Source organism: Perna viridis, chromosome 2 (genome assembly GCF_037379345.1).
Source record: "Perna viridis isolate PV_CMFRI_1.1 ecotype Kerala chromosome 2, ASM3737934v1, whole genome shotgun sequence".
In the NCBI taxonomy this organism is placed as follows: Eukaryota; Metazoa; Mollusca; class Bivalvia; order Mytilida; family Mytilidae; genus Perna; species Perna viridis.
The window spans coordinates 25,746,525-25,770,850 of NC_142446.1; the positions used below are offsets into that span (position 1 = coordinate 25,746,525).

A 24,326-nucleotide genomic window follows, 5' to 3' on the forward strand; every position below is an offset into this window, starting at 1 on the left:
CTTAATATTAATAAACGTAAGCAGAACTGTACATGTTCAACCCAGATTGACTGATGCCTTTAAATTTGCCATCTTCATAGTCATAAAAAATCTTTTTACAAATATATTGGTACGGAGTATAACCAAGGCACAATTTATAACTCCTCCAAGGCGAAAAAGGAATGTTAATAATGTTTCATTGTAATTAATTATTTATGCAATGCACTAATAGATAGCCAATGGCAAAAATACATATTAGACTAAACGGCGACATAAAATTTTCAGCATCGATTCGAATTTAAACACTTTTCTGAGATATGAATTATTCTGGTAGTGTTTCCCCGTGAATCATTCTCATTTATTTACACGTGTACAAACTGCACATTTTGACAAGAAATTACTTACTTCAGTTTGTATAGTGTTTATTCAAGACAACTTCGCCTTCATGTACTAGAGACATGTTTTGAACATCATGTTATGCTACATTCAATTTAGAATTTTACAGGCACAGCAATCATTATAACATGTTAGTCTAATACAACAAGAGGAAATAATGTTTTGAAAATTATATCTAATGTTTTTTTCGCAAAAGAAGTCCCTAAACTTTATGTTTTTCTATTAACATTTTAATATCACTTTGTATATTGATTGTTTGGAATTTTTTACTGTAACGTTTGAATGGTTTACCGTCAGGATCTATCAAAAACTTCTCAAAGTTCCACGATATATCAGTTCTTGTCACAGGCTGCCAGATGATCAATAATGGGTTATCCATTAAACTAACAGCATCGTCGCTAGGTACTGGCAGTCTTTCTCTCAGAAAAGTAAACAAGGGATGGGAATTTTTACCATTGACGTCACATTTTTCGAAAATTTGACACTTCGGCTCAAAACCATTTCCAGGTCGTACGTACTTTAGGGTGTTTAGTATTTCTTCGCCATTCCCATTTTCCTACAATTAAAATAATTTGATTAAAAGCTATTTTTTTATTTCCTCTACATTACTTGGTGTAAAATAAAAGGCTTCGCCGAACGCAACATAATACGACCCGCAATGGTCGAACACTGGACAGTAGGGGCAAGTGTGGACACAATATAAGTTTTTGACACACTAAAGCATAAGGACTTACAATTGATTATGGACACAACAGATGGTTTGGACACTATATTGCACAAAATTTTAAACTCAATTAAAAATTTTTAAAATCAGACCAACAATAAACATGAGACTCTCGAAGAGCCTCAATCTCTCACCTAGTAAGCCATGCCCTATTAACTAAATAAGAAAAGGTATCATGCATTGTTATCGTGTTTGACAAAAAAATTGCTAAAAACAAACATATATTGATGAATGCTGTAAGTTCAACTGAGTACCCAAGGCACTGTAAAATGTTGGAAATGCCTTCAAAGTGTTTTAGAACCTCTAGAAAAATTTGGGCAGGGGTCCCCATTATGCCCTGTTATTCCACCAGGTCTGAAGGAGGCATGAACCCAGTATACTTTTGTTGCAAAAGACCATAAAATGAAGTTAAACCCTGAATATGCAACATTTTTACCATCACCATTCACCTCAGGAGACTGTGTTTACTATATATAAACCAAATATCGTTGAAATCAAAGCAAGTATAAAAATCGGCGGGAAAATGGCCACCCAGAAAACAAACTTTCATCATCATCATTCAACTTAAAATAAAGTGTTTTCTAAAGAAACAAAAAATTATTGGAATCCGAGCAACTGGTGAAAATGAACGCAAAATGGCCGCTTAAAAATTTCGATACTGCCAGATAGCAAAAAAAGTATTTTGACTCCTGTGTTATATTTTTAGTAACGACAGCCATGTTTTTTAATCGATGAAAAATTTTAAACAATCAGTTGGTGCAGGATACCCCCATTAACTATTATGCTAACTTTCATTAAATTGTGTCGCATGGTTTAAGAGAACAAGATTTTCAAAATTGTATACATGAAAAATGTAGAAAAAATCTGTTTCTGGGGCCATAACTCCTACATCATGCGGCGAATTTGATATATTATCAATTTCGGCATAGGTCCGTCTTCTGATGGTGAATAATATAACCCTTAACAGAATTTTGTTAATTTCAACGGTTTTTGAGTTATTTACAAAAAAAAAACCTGTATTTTGACCCATATGTCGTCGTCGTCGTTAACAATTTTTCAAAAATCTTCTACTACGACACTACTTGACCAATTGGAAACAAAACTTGGTAAGAATGTTCCTTGGGGTATCCTGCATAGAACTGATGTGGTGATTTTTGATCCGTCAAAGACATGGCTGCCGTGACTAAAAATTGAACATCGGGATCAGACAGTAGTTTTTCGCATATTATATCTCCAAAAGTGTTGGGTTTAGCCAAGTTCTTTCAATTTCTGTAATGGTTCTCATTATAAGGCCTACAAAAGTCTTGAAGGGGTCAAAGTAATCTGACAATCCTTGTAAGAGTTATTGCACTTGATTGCACTTGAAAGGTGAAAAATGACGTTTTGTTTGTTTGTTTGTCTGTTTTTGGTTTTGGTTTTGTTTTTTTTTTAGTTTTCAGCCATTATAATTTACGATAGAAAGAAAGAAACCATCATTTTTTAAACGATCATCACGATAAGTCCTACCAAAGCCTTATGAGTCAAAATTGTTGGACAACGCCTAGTTGTACTTAAAAGGCACACATTTAACCATGTGACCGATTCAGGTTCCTAGGAGCCTCTTGTTTTAGTAACGGCGGTCATGTTTGTAAACGGATCAAAAATCCAAGCGGTCATTATGTGCAGGATACCATAAGAAACAATCATACCAACTTCATTGAATTATGTACAGTAGTTTCTGAGGAGAAGATTTTTGAAAGAAATAATATCAAAAACAGCAAAAAACGTCCGAACAGCAATAATCCAACATGGGTCAACATAATTATATTCACCAAAATTTGACCACAGATAGATCTCATCATGCCGAACAGATTTTACCCGATGTCAGACTTTGGTTAAATCTAACAGTTTTGGAGATACATGAAAAAAACTGCTGTCTGACCCCTATGTTCTATTTTTAGTAACGGCGACCGTTTTTTTTTCACGAATCAAAGACCGAACGGTCATTAAAGAAACATGCTTCGTTTCATCCAAATCCATTCAGTAGTTTCAGAGGAGATGTTTGAAAAATTGCTAACGATGACGATGACAACCGCCAAAATGAAGGGAATACCTCACAAAAGAGCCGATTTTTTGGGTGTGGCCCCTTTGACCCCTTATTACTCGAAAACCGTAAGAAATACATGTATATGAAATCTGACAGAAAAAACGCATGCACGGATTTTTATGAGGAATCCAATAAAAAAATTTCGGAATCAGACCAAAAATAAAAAAAAGTTGAATTTTTTGGGCATTGCCCAACTTCGACCCCCTATTTATTGAAAACAGTCAAAAATACATAAAATCTTCTGATACATTTGTTTACCAGAAGTGATTGAGGAACACAATAAAAAAACGAATAATTAGAATCGAAAAAAAGACCATAACATTCTACATGGGTTTTAATAAAACACCAATTTAACACTTTTTGGCCCCGTCATATAAAACGGTAGGGGCCACACAACCCAAATGATATAGGACCTCATTTATCATTTACAAACTTCTGATAGAAATACCAAACAATAACCTAAAATTGTGTACAGTAAGTGGTAATCAATTCACGGATGTATATGTTAACCTTGTTGCTCATGTACATGCACTTAGCCAATATGGCGTGATTTATTGTGGAATGTCATTACCGACAACTTCGAGTTTGAACTGTCTAGAACTTCGTCGTAAAACGACGAGTAATTTTATCAGATTCTGTTAGGAAAGTTTCCTGATACTTGTATGGATGATGGCGATTTATTTAACTTCAGACGTCTAAGCCATACTCATGTGATTTAATGTTTAGCGTTGTTCAGCAGGCATACTCGGGGACAAATGGATTCATGAGATAGCGTGCGCTAAATCTTCCCCATATCCTCTGACAAAATATACATAGTGATTCCTTGATGTGACTATATTTTGATATCTTGATTTTCGTTTATTATGTCATGTCTGTTTATATAGTTAGTATTTAGCATTATGTATCACTGTATAAAGGTATAGTTATAACCTCATTTGATGAATGAATGATGCCGTAATTCCAAAACTCACACACTTTAATGTTCATATAGCAAGGACCGACATCAGTTTAGCCTTTGGTCCGGAGAAATAATGTATCAATCTGATTAAAACAGTTGTAAGTCTGAACTATCAAATGGATATTTATTTCTTTATCTAACATAACTTATGGATAAATACATATTTGTAAGAAGCAATAATAAAATGCTTTTCAGGGCACCGCTTGATACGACCACATAGAACGTATAAACCCTGAACAGATGAAACATGTTTTTTTTCGTGGAAGATTATTTACCCAGCCAGTTCAGGTTTCAGGGTAAGTTCTATTGTAAAACAAAAATAAGTCAGAGAAAACCTTAGCACATGTGAGTCGAAGACTGTCCCTGCACTTACATGTTAGAACAATTTAGCTGTTACTGGAAAATTTGCAACTATTCTAACCCCGTAGCCCAGATGCATGTGTCATTTTAAAGTGAACAAAATGTTTTAAAAATGGTAATCCCCAAAAGCTGCATAGAAATATTCTTTTTTTTTCAAAATATGAAAGAGTTCTCCCAAACCACACCACCTCATGTATTTCAAGTTTTCAATCATCTTATTGGTTTTACGGCAAATGGTAATGCAATTATGTATATCAGAATTTCTTCTTTTCCAATGAAAGGAAGCTTTTTTGAAAATTACGAAGCTGTCGGTGAATGATCTTATTATTCTTATAAAAGACAACGACTCAAAGAAGTGGTGCAAAACAAAGTCCACGAAAAACACTTCAGGAACTTGACAAGAAGCACGAGACAAAGAAACTGTGCATCCCCGTTTAAATTCGGTAGTACTCAACAAATCTTCAAATGCTCATAAAATCTTTAAAACTGCAGAAATTCGCTTGATATTTTACACAATGCCAAGGTAACAGTGTAGATCATTTTCTGGCCAAAGTGAAAAAAAAAAGTTAATTCCAGTTTCTGAGATTTAAAAAAAACACTTTTTTACCTAAAAACGGGAAAAATTCATCGTGTTAACGCTCCACAAAATGATGATCAAGCGTTTTCGTCGGAAATCATAATCACAATCCAATATTTTTTGTTAATTAAGGAGATAGATCTAGGGTAAGGAACACAACTCTTACAAATCATTTGAACGTTTGTATTCACCATTTTACATCAATCTCATGTAGGCATCAAAGTAACTCATATTTCATTCTGTTTCAAAGGGAAGCTTGAAAGGCTTTGGTGAAAAACATTGAATATGATACTAACATATCACTGATTTCAAGAGTTATTTCCCTTATCCTAGGTCTACTTTCTTAAGTTTGTTTTCAATACCCAATCATGAAAGTTTGATTTGGGATGTTTTGGAAATAGGAATAATACATTAATGTGTTAAAATATTGAAAGAAAAACTTTCCATCGTAAAATAGTTTAACTCGAAAAGTGTACAGTTAGTGTTTTCTAATTATACGTATTTTAAAAATACTTATATATCTACCCGAATTATTTATCATGTTTAGATTATCTATGTTTAAAACATACCTGATGTCCGAACTGGTTAGAGGGAAATCCCAGGATAACGAGTTTGCTCCCAAATTTGTCAGCTAGATCGTTCATCTGGGTAAAATCTCTCACCGTTGTACCTCAGAGCGAAGCTACATTTAAAATGAGCACCACTTTTCCTTTAAAATCAGCGAAATTCACTTTTTTCTTCGTAACTACTGTGTTAGCTGAAAAATCAAACAATGTCTTGATAGAAGATCCTGCTTTCGCCATCATGAATTGTCAATGTGAAGTAAACTTGAACAGGTAAGTGTAAGATCCGGAATAAATTCACGTGCTTGGAGACTCGCCTACATTTTACAATATGTATATTTGTGATCTATAGGCCAAACTATATCGATTTTTTTACTTGTTGGTTCACGGTCTATATCCTACATGTTACCACGTCTTGTTTGCAATTATGTTCTATTAATATTCGTGTACAAAATTGGCGATGAAAATGATATTGATGGCTTAAAGATCAAATTGTACAAACTTGTTTTAATGTAAAAACCGACGTTGGACATTTCTTTCTTATACATCTATGCAAATACGTAAAGCATTTTTCTATTTCTATAATGTGGGTTTTTTGGTGTTGCCTTACATTCCATGATCAAAGCGACGCAAGTATTTCGAATAAAACATGCATGAGATAAGAAAAAAAACAACATTTGTTTATAGGAAAAACTCTTAATGATAGGGAAGTTTTAATCTCTCAGGATGTATAGACCTATTTAAACACTTTTCAGTTCGAAACAATTGAGTGTTTCGTTGACAAACAGGGGAAAACATATTTATAAGTACTTGTTGATTTTATTTTTTCAAAGGGAGAAAAAGAACAAAGAAACTTACCTTTTAAAATAACATATACTATTATCTCTGCATTGTACTTGTTCATATATGATCGTCACAAGAGGTAAATACTTTGAAGAATAGATGAATAAAAAGTTCAGTTTGGTTAGGTGTTAGTTTTTTTTATTTTTAAAGTCTTTAATTTTTTTCAAACAGATTTGATTCAGTTTTATTTGTAAGGCTACGTTTGAAATTTGTTTGCTTCCCAGGGGAATGATGTGTACTCAAAACACTCGTGACCCCTGTCTACCTCGGAGAGGTGGCATTACGGCAGGGGTTCTTGGGGCCGCTGAAAGCCCCCAGAAGGTCTAGGAAAGAAATGCAACATCCCACATTCTTACCTTTTTCTGGCACCTCAATTGCTGTTGGAAACAACTTATTTCATGAGACTGATTTTAATTTTTGACTGATATATGAGTATATATGCTGACTGATCTAAATGTTCTCTTGTCGCTACGCACAATTTCAATGACTTTGTCTACCCTTATTATGAGGCTCCAATGAGCATTTTCATTTTTTCATCGATCCCTGTTCATGCCAAGAAATACCCCCAAAAATTTCTGTCTAAAGTTTGATTTAGGAGCGGTTTGTCTTGGCATGTCACCCATGGATAGCCTGTAGTTGCGAACAATCAACAGGGTGAAAAATATTAATCCACGGTAACAAACATGACGTGTCTTCAATGAACGGCGGCTCCTCCGAGGATATCCGATAGCCTCGCGACAAAGTATAACATTGCACGCAGGCCCAGCGAAATGAAAGTACATGTACAGGCATTTTCAGACTACATTAGTATTTTCAGACTATATAAGCATTTTCAGACTGTATTAGCAACATGAAAGAAGACTGAAGCAGAAAAAAAGACTACCAGAAGAACCAGACAATCCTGATTCGGGACAGGCGTAAAAATGTAAATGCAACAGGTCATACCCGACGAAACCGAGAACGTGATTCGAAGGTCCCACGGAAGAAGCATATGTGTATCTTTCATGTAATAAATATCTATATGGCATAAATTATATTTATATTGTCACATTCGATTGAACCGGGGCTGGTTACGAAAACCGAAATATTGCTATTAGAATGTGGAGTTATCAAAGGCAATATCATGTTCGAAAATGGTTGTTGTTTTAGGATTACAATCATAAATCTTTGAAAGATGCCGTTAATTGAGGAGGGAAAGCATTATTCGATCACTAGAACGTCCATTTTCATATGTGGACGGGTAATATTAAGAAATGCTTGCTTCCCATTTCACCAATATAACTAAGTTGTTTCTTGTCGTATTTTGATTGAACAAACTTTTTTGGGAAGAGCAGATGTCATATTTTTCATGACGTAATGATAAGATCAAAGCGTATTACACAATATCACAAATGTCTCCCCTTTGATGTCGACATCGTAAAAATGGAAAGAAACCGATTCGAAGACAAAATGTTAGACATATTTTTTAAAGTTATGCGAACTGATTTTTCCAATCGGGACTTTTATTAACTATATTGACAATTTATTACATAACCCCAATGCAATTATATATAAAATGTTCAATCAGTCTCTTTGTTAAAAGCCTTTTTGTCCGTATTTCAGCTGTGACGTCTATTTTGCCTTTTACGGACTGATTTGAAGTTTACACGATCAAAAAGTTCCGGAGTCACACGTCATCACGAAATTTTTGTCCACATCACGTAAAGAAGAAATCACTGCACGTAAAGAAAAGAAAATGCACATAAAGTATTTTGAGATCGACATAACGTAAAGATGAAACGACCTCACGTTATAAGAAAACCACTGCACGTAAAGATAAATCCACATAACGTAAATATATGTTGACATAACGTAATCATAAAACGACAGAACGTAAAGACAAAATTACAGAACGTAAAGACGAAATGACAGAACGTAAAGATGAAGCAGCAGAACGTAAAGACAAAACGACATAATGTAAAGATGTTCCTACATAACGTAAATACAAAATGGCCACATGTAATTATAAAACCACAGCAAGTAATATAAAATTAACAACACGTAAACAAATGTGTATCTCATCAGACAGTATATGCGTTCCATATAACTGGTTATTTTCAAGTGTGCTTCGAGGAGATTGAGGTTATTTCAAATAGACCGAAAATATAACAGTGAATTCTTAGTAGCAAAATTAAACGAATAAATCATTGAATAAGTTGATGACGTCACAGTCATGTACAAAATGATGGACAATTTTTTTAATGAATCAGAAAGCATGTTACTTCTGCAATTCAATTAATAAAGGTGTACAGGCATTAAGCTATGAATATAGCCTAAAAATATCAAATTAGTTGTAAAAACATAATAAATAATAATTTGTAGCATTAGTTCATTTTTATGACGTCATAATGGGACCATAATCTTTCAGCAAAAACTGCTTTTGTTGGGTTTTTTTTCGGACATATTTACATCCGCTTGCTATTTATTGGTATTTATACCACAGGCCCTTGGGACCAGGATTTTTTTATCACAAAAAATATTATTACTCATTGTGTTTCCATATTTGAGTTGTTATGAGTTAGAGAAGGAAATAGACGAAAAACTGAGCATAGTATAAACAGTAATAAATAACAAGTGGACACTTCCGAGAACACGCAAGTCATAATAACTCAAATATGGAAACAAAATGGTTTAATCATAAAAAATCCTGGTCCCTAGGGCCTGTAGCCAATATGACCCTAAATATCGCTACTTCTCTTATAAACAAAATTATATATTTAATCTTATATCCTTTATGAGATACCTTATAAGTTATTAAATAACACAACAAAAAAGTTGAAAATGATAGCATTTTCCGTATATCCGTTACACCCTTCATTTCGTGAATTATAAAGCTAGGACACCGTTGCTTCTAGCAAATAATTGAGTTGATAATTCGACTGTCTTTGTGGACATAAACCATTAAAATTCCCCAAAATCTTTCGTAACAAAGTTTTAGCCAATCATTTGCACGATATGAGAGACGCTGACCATCAGCTGACTGTTCCTATACTTGGTTTAATTTTTGTTTTCGTGCCAACATATTATACTCAATACTGTTACACCCGACTTGCACTTATGTGTGGTATTTGTAGTTCATGTCGGACTGAAGGGTTTCTTAACGCCCTAGGCTTTCATTTGGGGTCTCTTACGGACGATATAAAGCATCGAGGCGTTTACACAGTCCCCGAGCATAGTCATAGCCGTGAATGTGGATCATAGTGTATTCCGAGAAATTATAGTAGTCATGTGACCACGTTCATTCATTCAATTCATACCCTCGATCCGTGACTTAGTGATCCAATTTGTTATCTGCACGTTTATATTGTACAGTCTACAGCTTTTGCTGAATCTTTGATCCAGCAAAATACTTCTCGAGATAAAATCAACAGTTTCAAGTGCATGTAAGACAGATAGATAAGTCAACTTACTGGTGCATGGCAGTCAATTGATGGGAAATCTCCAAGGCCGAAAAAAATAGTTGTTTCCGATCACCATTCTTAAATTTTGTAAGGTCGGTAGGTAGGGACTTATTTTTATTTAAACCTTTTGAAATGAAATTAGTCATTGTAGTGACACCAAACTCATAATACAATGAAAACCAAATATGCAAAGACTAAACAACTACATTGTAATAATTCTAGACTTAGTCCACGGCCAAATTCCTTTGGGATTCGGCGCTTGAGATATTTTTAGTTTTGATGGCGGTGGTCCGAGCTCATTTTATTATGATATTGTACAATATGTGCATGCAAGATAAAATACATTGCACATGCAATATTCTGTAAAAATGTTTTATAGTGATGTCAGATGATGGTTTCTTAGGATATTCAATAAACACTGATTTTGAATTGCAGTTTGATTTACAGTATATGATTATAGATGTAGAGTAACACTATACACTCAATCAACAAATGCAGGCATTGATATACAACTACATGTATGTAAAAAAAAACTTTTTTGATTATTTTTGTAAAGTATTGAAAATAAATGTCTAGTCTACCCTTTTACTTTTCTTATATTTTCAGATAGACAAATATGGATGAATCGCTATTTTGTTAAAAGGATGAAGGTTTTGTTTAGTATGAAGACATTAATACTACACACATAAAAATAACTAAGTTTTATTAAATTGTGAAGATTTACAGGATTTAATGAAATAGAGATTCTAAAGAAAAGCCAATGGCAGTGTTTTGAAATGCTGAATGTACATACATGTTACGTTGGTTCTGAAACCAAACAATACTGGCACTGCAATTGAATATATTTTATACTGCTGCAAAACAAGTACTATAGTATACAGTTTTTGTAAATGTCTAAGGAAACATTTTTTAGGCTACAAATATATGTATCTATTTAGACGTTGATTAAAATTGTTTGATACAAGATTTAGTTGAAATATTGATTTTAAAGTGTTAACTGTGAGCCAGTATCGATGGATTTAGTCTTAAAGTCCTTCAAATACTGGTATTGTAATTTTGTTTCATAAGAATTTTGAATGTTATCTGTTGAGTACATGTCAGTAAGTGGGAATTTTTTTTTCCATTATGCAGTTTTATTCTTTTTTGCTAGAGAACTGTTTAACTAGGACTAATGTAAAAACAAAGACCTTATAGACGTAAATTCTTAGCAAATAACACACTACTAAGTTGGTCCCAAGGAACAGTAATTGACAGGCTTTTTAGGGAATTGAAAATGGAGCATTCCCAAACCCCGAATTAGCCTATATATATTTAATATCAAAGTACTTATGTACTGAATCAATTTATATCGATCGTTTGAATTTTTACGCCTAAAATAATCGTCAAATTGCAAAATTATAAGATAAATGAATAGTACGGGGATCGAATTCAAACGTGACACAGGCTTATTGTTATAAATGGTTAATACTGAACTCTTTGTTTTAACTTTTAATTTCACCATTCTGATTACGAAGAACATTTAAAAACTACACACACCAAAATTCTTGATGCATCGAAGCAGTGCGCCAGTTTGCGTAATATTCAAGTTCGATATCGGTTTCCATGGAACACCTAGATGAATAAACACAAAACTCTCCGACATAGTGCACAATTGAACTACAAACTACTAGCTGGCCATTCCCATTTTTTTTTTTAATTTTCAGGTCGATATTCAATTTATCTGCCCCTCACCTTTCATTTTCAGTTCAGATATTATTCATGGCTTAGTTACGTACTTTCAGTATTTTTACAATTCAGTTTATTCTAGACTTATTGTAAATCGCTGTATATATAGTTGTGTTTTGCTGATGTCCTTTTGATACTTAGTTTTCGTCATTTTGTAATAAAAGGCCTTTTTCAATACGTATATTGTGTTGTGTCTTTTTATGAAAATCAAACAAAGCAGAAGTTATTCAAGGAGGAAAGGTGACAAAAATTTAATTTATCGACCTCCAGATCGAAACTGTCTGTTAAATCATTCCAAATTAAGCCACAATCATTGAAATTAATCATATCCTTAAATTCATGTTCCTCTAAACTAGCTACATTTCTCAGTTGATTAGCTTTATAGCTCAAGTGCTACAAATTATTCCATAGACGCCTATGTGTCATGTAAAAGCACTGGGCATCTAGTTCCAGAATCACATAGTTTAACATTAACGGTGAAGTTTTAGAATATATTTTCACCAATCGTGTCTGGTGCAGGAAACATTTGCCATGCACTTTTAAGGCCATGGAGCACCTACATCTGTATTATAACAACATACACATGGCTAAAATAGCCAGATAGAATGATTATTGCAAAAACCAATAACACCAGACCAATAAAAAATTATACAATTCCAGAGAAATGCACAATCGAAATTTCTATGGCATCGTCTATGCAAAGTTTTATTTTCACTTGTCAGATCAGGGCTTCTGATGTCACGAGGCGGTAATCGTAATGAAAATACGTCAGGATGGTTTCGGGAGTTATGCTACCTTTTTGTGGAAAAAGGTACAAAAGATAAGTGGCAAATAATAGCCTGAAACCCCTTTCTTTATACAAGTTTCTTCATTGCTACTGCCCCTTTTATCCGCCAGGGCCTGCATGAAATACATGAAGACGGCTCTTTCAATTGGTACTCAACTCAGCATTGTTCTTTATATTTCAATTATATGATTAATAACCATTTATAATCTCGCAGGGTTTTCATTTCTAGCTAAGCATATGTTTTAATGCTTCTAGAAATAAATAGGCAACTTGAATATATCGACACTGAACAATTGGTTTATTCGGGTAAATGCAAAGAAATAAACAGGTACTGATAAGAGGATAGAGGTCAACTATTCTCAATTGGATCATGGTAATACAAACCAAAGTAATCAGCATATTTAGTTCGCAGATAAAGTTGTTTATTGGGTTTGTTTATTGGCGTAAATAATAGAATTAAATTTTATGTATTAGAAATACCTATAAAGTGGACCTAATCATCTGTATTTGAACTTTAGTGGGGTATGCCAATGGGACTATTTTCCTGCGGTAGTGTACGATAACTGCAGGTCATCGAATGATACATTTTTGGAAACACCATATGTCACCTAGGATGAATGGTGAAAGTCGTATGTTTCTACGCCTTACGGTTTACATCGGCAAAATTAACCGATATGTTGCGCATCTTTGTTCATTTTATCATTAAAATATAGCAATAAAAAGCCAAAATATCTCACAGAAGAGATTCTGTCAGCTTTTTCCAGACCAACCCCTTGTCAAAAATTCGCCGCCTAGCGAAATAAAAATAAAGATATCTCAATTTCTAGATTTTGAAACACTTAGATATTTCACACAATGAAGGACCGATACATTTCTGAGCTGCAGTGAATGTTTTTACTTGCGAAGTTGTGTTAAATGCAATTCTGTCAGCTTATTTAAAATTTCGTTCTTGACGGGAGGCAACAGTGTTCGTAAGTGTCAGTCAAATTCGGAAATAATAATGCATTTTGACGCCTCACCTCTTTATATTACACAAAAAATATATATAATTTTAAATACATTTATAAACAGAAACATGTAGGAATACATTAATTATTTCAAAATTCACTGCCATGAAATCAATCTGGTACATATGGGACTGTAATGGGTTCTACTTAGGTTTGTTCTCATACAAACTAAAAAAAAATATTGTTGCTATTTTCATGGTAGCTTTACCCACTAGCACTGCAAAACTGGATGAAATACTGGTATGGTTGTCAAATTAATTGAGTTTCCACAATTTAGAACACAGAAAAATTTAAATATATTCCATATTAATTTTGTCTGGCAACAAGTTATCAGGAAAAGATCTGACAGTAGTAAGTATTAAATGTCTATGGCTACATGTACTTGGAGGAAAAAATAGAACACTCTCCCTTGCTTCAGACTATCATCATACCATTCCATGTGTCTAAGATTTTAATCATTGCCATAACATAATAAACAAATATTGGAAAATACATGTACTGTGCATGTATTTGAAATAATATTTATCTAAAAAGTAAGTATGATGAATCTATAGTTCTACTGATTTGTTGCTGAAATAGTGTTATGGTTCAGTTTGATAGATTTGATATATTTTCAAAACTTGGTAAGTATATATTTTGCTGTCTATTAAAATAAAAAAAAATTAGACATAAAGAATTGATGAACTACCATCTTATATATAAACTTAAAAAATTATAGTAATTATTACAAGTGTTCGTTTTTCTTTCCCCACTGATTCTTTTAGACAATAAAAATCCTTGCTACCTTTAATATATTCAGTGAAAATACTTTATTCTTTTCATAAATTTTATTTCAATGAAAAATATTACACCATTTCATTATTAAAACAGTAAGATCACTTATTCAAAATAAAATTGTTTTTGTAATAATTTAAAGGATTGAAAAAAAAAATGTACCAGCATATCACCTTACTTTTTAAACAGGAATTATAATTTACATAACCAGAAGGTATAGCACACTGTATTTTCACTTGTACGCTTAATTTCATTATAAGAGGGTATCATTTGAATATGACACAATTTTGATGTTTAGCAAAACAAATTTCACTTCTTCTTTACCTTTGAAAATTAATAACCAATTTAATACAATAAACTCACCCAAATATTTGACAAAATACTATATGTAATATTTTTGAAGAATGGAGGATTTTTATATTTTTTTTAAACTGATAGTAGAATTAAATAAATGTACAAATAAGGACAAAATACAGGAATATTTGTGAAAAAAATATTTGACTATACCTGTGATACTGCATTTCCAAATATCCAAAATACGTGGTGTATACTGATGATAAGAATGAGTGTTTTCACCATGCCAAACACAATGTTCGCTGTTTCAACGTAGATTGTGTGTTATAAAACCCGAGAGAAGTTTCTTTCATACGCGTGGAAAATGGGGGGGGGGGTGGGGGGGTGGGCTTGAACCATTCCATGACTAATCCCATCAAAGATAATGCACAAGATATGTAAGGGTAGCATAACTAACCTGAATAAACATGCTCTGGTCCCAATTTTACCATTTATTGTGGGTATCAACAAGTATTTGGCGAGAGAGTGCTTGATTTTGTCACTGACAGCGACGTGCACATGCCATTTTGGTGGTCTCAAAAGTTTGCAAACAAATGGTGATCCCGACTTTGAAACACTTAATCCCCTTAGATGGTCAAAGATCATTGGTCAATTTACAGAGAAAACACCTCTATCTTTAATTATGACTTGTTAAATGCGATTCTGTCAGCTTTTTCATTGGGTAATAAAGTAAACAAGGGAAATCTCGTTTTCCGAGAGAGTGATTTTGCTCATTTACTTTTGTTTCTTTGTATGTATGATTTTAGTTACTTTATGTTCTTTGTTGTGTATGTCTGTTTTCCATGTCTGGTCTTTGTCCCTGGATTACATTCTTTTGATTACCGCTATAACCTTGGTTCCTTTGATTACTCTTTATTTCGATCTCATCGCTCATTGGTCCAATGAATTCACTCCAAAAATAGATGTAAACAAACATCAACCATTCTTTTCATAAATTTTACTTGAAATAACCGTTAAAGTTATTTAATAATTAATACTTTAAATGATTTTCAGAGGCATACAAGACTGAAAAATTTTGCGCGGTATTTAAAGCGCCCCCAATCGGAGTTATCTTCCCATTGTTCAGTGCAGATTGGATCAAAGGAATTCGGGGTCACGGAGGTACTTTGCTGTTCGGCTGGACATTTCTGTTGGCCAAGTACAAGACAAACATTATGCACTTGTCAGTTTGTCTCTATCTATGCAAGTTTTTCCTATAGAGGCAAAAACGACTAATTGGTGTGAGGGGAGATAACTCAAGGTGCGTTAACTTGTCATTTCCCCGCAAATCCGTAACGCATAGTCCTAGTGATTCAGATCGATAGTGTGAAGTGTCGTAACAATGTGTCGCATACTTTTCTTGCCAAATCAATTTTAACAATTTACAGGAGAAAAATAATAATACACATAATGGTTGTATTATTTACTTGGTTCTGTATACTTATCGCAAGAAAAAGCATCAATATCCGGTTTATATCTGCAATTTCAGGAGCTGAAAAACAGCATAATGGCAGCTTCATTTGCGTATACTTCTGTATGTGCGGTTGAGCGCCAAACCAGTCTCGAAAAATATTTGCTAGTTTCGATAATTAAATACAAATCGAATCATAGTTTTTCCAAGATAGGGTTGGCCTTACAGTCTGCAGTATGGCTCCCGGATGTTTACGAAAATTACGTCATCAATATTACCCATAATTCTCCGGTCATTGAAATTGCGAAACGAAAACGAACCAAAACGATACGAAAATAATAGATAAAAGGAAGAATCAAAACGAAACAATTCGATAAAATGAATCAAATCGTAATAAAAACATAATTAAACTATACTAAATGAAACAGAATGCAGCGAAACTAAATACAATAAAAGAGATCTTTTAAGACGTTTCACAAATTTTAAGAATCATAATGTTAACCAGTGCCTGACAATTCGACCCAACGACATTTCGGACCACGAAAACCAATAATTCTTTATGAATGCCGGACATTTCGGCCAATAGACATATCAGACCATGACAATTATCATAATGCTGTAGGGCAAATATATATATCATTACAAAATTTACCATACTTGAAGGTATAACATATCAAATAAGAGCTAACAAAAAATTTGATTTTATTAATGTTTCTTCGGGAGCGTTAAATGGTTTCACCTTCATCAAATTAATCAAAAGAATTACAGTAAGGTCCTCCCCCTGTGGGCAAAGACCTTAATTAGTAGATTATAAACGGGATGCAGACGGAGATAATTCGGTGTATAAACAGATTTTGCAGCCAGTTTAATCACTTCCGGTTTGTAATAAAAGAAAATATAGGTACCAGTATCGTATTGCATATCCCTGAGCGGGTGTACGTCAAAACATGGATGCCATAAAAATATAGTGCATTTTCTTTTTGCCTCTCTACAAACTAATGTTTTGTCAAAAGACATGAACAATGACTTAAAAAATAGAGCAAACATCACACTGTAAGATGAAGAACTTTTTTAAAAGAAAATCTAACATAATATCATAAAAATGTTCCACTGAAAAGGTTGGTTAGGTGAGTGCAAAACGAAAGTGAAAATAGGGAAAATGGCTATTTATAGTTCAAGACTACTTTTCTGTCCAATCTTCGTGGACTCACCCTATTTTCTTTGCAGGAAATTATTTTTTCACATGTCCTTAGAAATGCTACATAAGTGAAAGTTTTATTGAATCAATTTACATATTTTTTAAAAAATCCTAAAAACATGCACTTCACTATAGAGGTCTATGGGAAAATTAATACGATACTGAGACCTAGTAAGCCAGTTTTTCAAGTAAAGTTGGATATTCAGCAAGTGGTCTTTACCAGCTGAAAAAGTAGTACCCCAATACAGGTAACACTTTTAAGATGAATTAGCCAACTTTTGAACCTGATTTTTTATGGTAGCTCTGGTTTTTTGCATTTATGGTTAATCTTGACCAAATTTGGAAATGCATTTTGTTTTCATGAATTTGTAGGATATCAGTTCAATAAAATTATTATCTTGACTATTTATGATGAGCATATCTATATTCAGGTAACCTAAAGCAAGTAATACTCCTGCATAAAGGATAGTTTTCAAGTTACAACACATTTTAAGTATGTGGTTAGGACTTGAAAATAGTCATTTTCCATACATTGCCTCTTATATATGAAAAAATGAATATTTTTTTTATTTTTTGTTTTTCTTTCAAATAAATAGCTAAAATGAGTTGCCATATAACTGTGTGGTTGATTTAAACACAGAAATGTCACAAAAGTCATCAGCCAATTTTTTAGTGGACTTTTTTTAGTGGTTCAAATGGACAGATTCTAATGCGGCAAGAAAAATAATGGTGTTTTTTCATATAAAAACTGAATTTTTTCAAAAAGTATCTAAAGCAGACAATTGTTATTATAATATTTATACCAGTAAACTATATTTCTTGCATCATAGCTATCTGTTTTAAAGAAAAAGTCCTTTTCCTGTGACATTGAGGTCCATTTGTATCTGCCTGGGGTACCAAAATGGCTTACAATCTGTATTTTCTGCATATGAAAAGCTATATTTTTTTAAAACTATGATATTGGTATAATTTTTTCTGGATTTATTATAATTGAAATGACCATATCTATAGTTTAAAACAGTTGGTTGTACCGGTCATTATACTTTACTTTAAACAAGAGGCTCCCTTGAGTTAAAGACAAAAAAGGAGGTTCGGATATTAATATTTCCATATATGGAACTCACAAGTGGGGATTAAATAATGATTTGGAACTCATAGTACAGCTTATGTATCTACCATGTCAGAATAAACCACAAAGTTGCTTAGTTTGATTAATGCAGCAGCTTTTTATCAAAAGTAATATTTTCTGGCTAACATTGAGATATTAGTCTTATGCCTGGAATAGGGTACCTATATAAGAATTTTAATAGAAAACTCATGTTTGTAGCAGGGCAATGATATTCTGAATTTTCAGTATGGAAATGAATACTCTAGCAGAAAAACAACAACTTTTAGGATTATATTGAAATGTTTATTAGTAATAGGTACCAGTATCGTATTGCATATCCCTGAGCGGGTGTACGTCAAAACATGGATGCCATAAAAATATAGTGCATTTTCTTTTTGCCTCTCTACAAACTAATGTTTTGTCAAAAGACATGAACAATGACTTAAAAAATAGAGCAAACATCACACTGTAAGATGAAGAACTTTTTTAAAAGAAAATCTAACATAATATCATAAAAATGTTCCACTGAAAAGGTTGGTTAGGTGAGTGCAAAACGAAAGTGAAAATAGGGAAAATGGCTATTTATAGTTCAAGACTACTTTTCTGTCCAATCTTCGTGGACTCACCCTATTTTCTTTGCAGGAAATTATTTTTTCACATGTCCTTAGAAATGCTACATAAGTGAAAGTTTTATTGAATCAATTTACATATTTTTTAAAAAATCCTAAAAACATGCACTTCACTATAGAGGTCTATGGGAAAATTAATACGATACTGAGACCTAGTAAGCCAGTTTTTCAAGTAAAGTTGGATATTCAGCAAGTGGTCTTTACCAGCTGAAAAAGTAGTACCCCAATACAGGTAACACTTTTAAGATGAATTAGCCAACTTTTGAACCTGATTTTTTATGGTAGCTCTGGTTTTTTGCATTTATGGTTAATCTTGACCAAATTTGGAAATGCATTTTGTTTTCATGAATTTGTAGGATATCAGTTCAATAAAATTATTATCTTGACTATTTATGATGAGCATATCTATATTCAGGTAACCTAAAGCAAGTAATACTCCTGCATAAAGGATAGTTTTCAAGTTACAACACATTTTAAGTATGTGGTTAGGACTTGAAAATAGTCATTTTCCATACATTGCCTCTTATATATGAAAAAATGAATATTTTTTTTATTTTTTGTTTTTCTTTCAAATAAATAGCTAAAATGAGTTGCCATATAACTGTGTGGTTGATTTAAACACAGAAATGTCACAAAAGTCATCAGCCAATTTTTTAGTGGACTTTTTTTAGTGGTTCAAATGGACAGATTCTAATGCGGCAAGAAAAATAATGGTGTTTTTTCATATAAAAACTGAATTTTTTCAAAAAGTATCTAAAGCAGACAATTGTTATTATAATATTTATACCAGTAAACTATATTTCTTGCATCATAGCTATCTGTTTTAAAGAAAAAGTCCTTTTCCTGTGACATTGAGGTCCATTTGTATCTGCCTGGGGTACCAAAATGGCTTACAATCTGTATTTTCTGCATATGAAAAGCTATATTTTTTTAAAACTATGATATTGGTATAATTTTTTCTGGATTTATTATAATTGAAATGACCATATCTATAGTTTAAAACAGTTGGTTGTACCGGTCATTATACTTTACTTTAAACAAGAGGCTCCCTTGAGTTAAAGACAAAAAAGGAGGTTCGGATATTAATATTTCCATATATGGAACTCACAAGTGGGGATTAAATAATGATTTGGAACTCATAGTACAGCTTATGTATCTACCATGTCAGAATAAACCACAAAGTTGCTTAGTTTGATTAATGCAGCAGCTTTTTATCAAAAGTAATATTTTCTGGCTAACATTGAGATATTAGTCTTATGCCTGGAATAGGGTACCTATATAAGAATTTTAATAGAAAACTCATGTTTGTAGCAGGGCAATGATATTCTGAATTTTCAGTATGGAAATGAATACTCTAGCAGAAAAACAACAACTTTTAGGATTATATTGAAATGTTTATTAGTAATAGGTACCAGTATCGTATTGCATATCCCTGAGCGGGTGTACGTCAAAACATGGATGCCATAAAAATATAGTGCATTTTCTTTTTGCCTCTCTACAAACTAATGTTTTGTCAAAAGACATGAACAATGACTTAAAAAATAGAGCAAACATCACACTGTAAGATGAAGAACTTTTTTAAAAGAAAATCTAACATAATATCATAAAAATGTTCCACTGAAAAGGTTGGTTAGGTGAGTGCAAAACGAAAGTGAAAATAGGGAAAATGGCTATTTATAGTTCAAGACTACTTTTCTGTCCAATCTTCGTGGACTCACCCTATTTTCTTTGCAGGAAATTATTTTTTCACATGTCCTTAGAAATGCTACATAAGTGAAAGTTTTATTGAATCAATTTACATATTTTTTAAAAAATCCTAAAAACATGCACTTCACTATAGAGGTCTATGGGAAAATTAATACGATACTGAGACCTAGTAAGCCAGTTTTTCAAGTAAAGTTGGATATTCAGCAAGTGGTCTTTACCAGCTGAAAAAGTAGTACCCCAATACAGGTAACACTTTTAAGATGAATTAGCCAACTTTTGAACCTGATTTTTTATGGTAGCTCTGGTTTTTTGCATTTATGGTTAATCTTGACCAAATTTGGAAATGCATTTTGTTTTCATGAATTTGTAGGATATCAGTTCAATAAAATTATTATCTTGACTATTTATGATGAGCATATCTATATTCAGGTAACCTAAAGCAAGTAATACTCCTGCATAAAGGATAGTTTTCAAGTTACAACACATTTTAAGTATGTGGTTAGGACTTGAAAATAGTCATTTTCCATACATTGCCTCTTATATATGAAAAAATGAATATTTTTTTTATTTTTTGTTTTTCTTTCAAATAAATAGCTAAAATGAGTTGCCATATAACTGTGTGGTTGATTTAAACACAGAAATGTCACAAAAGTCATCAGCCAATTTTTTAGTGGACTTTTTTTAGTGGTTCAAATGGACAGATTCTAATGCGGCAAGAAAAATAATGGTGTTTTTTCATATAAAAACTGAATTTTTTCAAAAAGTATCTAAAGCAGACAATTGTTATTATAATATTTATACCAGTAAACTATATTTCTTGCATCATAGCTATCTGTTTTAAAGAAAAAGTCCTTTTCCTGTGACATTGAGGTCCATTTGTATCTGCCTGGGGTACCAAAATGGCTTACAATCTGTATTTTCTGCATATGAAAAGCTATATTTTTTTAAAACTATGATATTGGTATAATTTTTTCTGGATTTATTATAATTGAAATGACCATATCTATAGTTTAAAACAGTTGGTTGTACCGGTCATTATACTTTACTTTAAACAAGAGGCTCCCTTGAGTTAAAGACAAAAAAGGAGGTTCGGATATTAATATTTCCATATATGGAACTCACAAGTGGGGATTAAATAATGATTTGGAACTCATAGTACAGCTTATGTATCTACCATGTCAGAATAAACCACAAAGTTGCTTAGTTTGATTAATGCAGCAGCTTTTTATCAAAAGTAATATTTTCTGGCTAACATTGAGATATTAGTCTTATGCCTGGAATAGGGTACCTATATAAGAATTTTAATAGAAAACTCATGTTTGTAGCAGGGCAATGATATTCTGAATTTTCAGTATGGAAATGAATACTCTAGCAGAAAAACAACAACTTTTAGGATTATATTGAAATGTTTATTAGTAATAGGTACCAGTATCGTATTGCATATCCCTGAGCGGGTGTACGTCAAAACATGGATGCCATAAAAATATAGTGCATTTTCTTTTTGCCTCTCTACAAACTAATGTTTTGTCAAAAGACATGAACAATGACTTAAAAAATAGAGCAAACATCACACTGTAAGATGAAGAACTTTTTTAAAAGAAAATCTAACATAATATCATAAAAATGTTCCACTGAAAAGGTTGGTTAGGTGAGTGCAAAACGAAAGTGAAAATAGGGAAAATGGCTATTTATAGTTCAAGACTACTTTTCTGTCCAATCTTCGTGGACTCACCCTATTTTCTTTGCAGGAAATTATTTTTTCACATGTCCTTAGAAATGCTACATAAGTGAAAGTTTTATTGAATCAATTTACATATTTTTTAAAAAATCCTAAAAACATGCACTTCACTATAGAGGTCTATGGGAAAATTAATACGATACTGAGACCTAGTAAGCCAGTTTTTCAAGTAAAGTTGGATATTCAGCAAGTGGTCTTTACCAGCTGAAAAAGTAGTACCCCAATACAGGTAACACTTTTAAGATGAATTAGCCAACTTTTGAACCTGATTTTTTATGGTAGCTCTGGTTTTTTGCATTTATGGTTAATCTTGACCAAATTTGGAAATGCATTTTGTTTTCATGAATTTGTAGGATATCAGTTCAATAAAATTATTATCTTGACTATTTATGATGAGCATATCTATATTCAGGTAACCTAAAGCAAGTAATACTCCTGCATAAAGGATAGTTTTCAAGTTACAACACATTTTAAGTATGTGGTTAGGACTTGAAAATAGTCATTTTCCATACATTGCCTCTTATATATGAAAAAATGAATATTTTTTTTATTTTTTGTTTTTCTTTCAAATAAATAGCTAAAATGAGTTGCCATATAACTGTGTGGTTGATTTAAACACAGAAATGTCACAAAAGTCATCAGCCAATTTTTTAGTGGACTTTTTTTAGTGGTTCAAATGGACAGATTCTAATGCGGCAAGAAAAATAATGGTGTTTTTTCATATAAAAACTGAATTTTTTCAAAAAGTATCTAAAGCAGACAATTGTTATTATAATATTTATACCAGTAAACTATATTTCTTGCATCATAGCTATCTGTTTTAAAGAAAAAGTCCTTTTCCTGTGACATTGAGGTCCATTTGTATCTGCCTGGGGTACCAAAATGGCTTACAATCTGTATTTTCTGCATATGAAAAGCTATATTTTTTTAAAACTATGATATTGGTATAATTTTTTCTGGATTTATTATAATTGAAATGACCATATCTATAGTTTAAAACAGTTGGTTGTACCGGTCATTATACTTTACTTTAAACAAGAGGCTCCCTTGAGTTAAAGACAAAAAAGGAGGTTCGGATATTAATATTTCCATATATGGAACTCACAAGTGGGGATTAAATAATGATTTGGAACTCATAGTACAGCTTATGTATCTACCATGTCAGAATAAACCACAAAGTTGCTTAGTTTGATTAATGCAGCAGCTTTTTATCAAAAGTAATATTTTCTGGCTAACATTGAGATATTAGTCTTATGCCTGGAATAGGGTACCTATATAAGAATTTTAATAGAAAACTCATGTTTGTAGCAGGGCAATGATATTCTGAATTTTCAGTATGGAAATGAATACTCTAGCAGAAAAACAACAACTTTTAGGATTATATTGAAATGTTTATTAGTAATAGGTACCAGTATCGTATTGCATATCCCTGAGCGGGTGTACGTCAAAACATGGATGCCATAAAAATATAGTGCATTTTCTTTTTGCCTCTCTACAAACTAATGTTTTGTCAAAAGACATGAACAATGACTTAAAAAATAGAGCAAACATCACACTGTAAGATGAAGAACTTTTTTAAAAGAAAATCTAACATAATATCATAAAAATGTTCCACTGAAAAGGTTGGTTAGGTGAGTGCAAAACGAAAGTGAAAATAGGGAAAATGGCTATTTATAGTTCAAGACTACTTTTCTGTCCAATCTTCGTGGACTCACCCTATTTTCTTTGCAGGAAATTATTTTTTCACATGTCCTTAGAAATGCTACATAAGTGAAAGTTTTATTGAATCAATTTACATATTTTTTAAAAAATCCTAAAAACATGCACTTCACTATAGAGGTCTATGGGAAAATTAATACGATACTGAGACCTAGTAAGCCAGTTTTTCAAGTAAAGTTGGATATTCAGCAAGTGGTCTTTACCAGCTGAAAAAGTAGTACCCCAATACAGGTAACACTTTTAAGATGAATTAGCCAACTTTTG

At 32.5% G+C, this 24,326-nt stretch overlaps 1 protein-coding gene across 1 annotated transcript; it reads right to left on the reverse strand.

Moving 5' to 3' along the window:
* Nucleotides 1-384: 384 nt before the first annotated feature.
* Nucleotides 385-5,963, reverse strand: LOC148624235 (glutathione peroxidase 1-like). The gene is made up of 2 exons (XM_088566832.1): nucleotides 5,650-5,963; nucleotides 385-931 (listed from the first exon to the last, which is right to left on the reverse strand). Exons 1-2 carry the CDS (start codon nucleotides 5,884-5,886, stop codon nucleotides 578-580), a joined length of 591 nt encoding a protein of 196 aa, XP_088422958.1. The 5' UTR covers nucleotides 5,887-5,963; the 3' UTR covers nucleotides 385-577.
* Nucleotides 5,964-24,326: the final 18,363 nt, after the last annotated feature.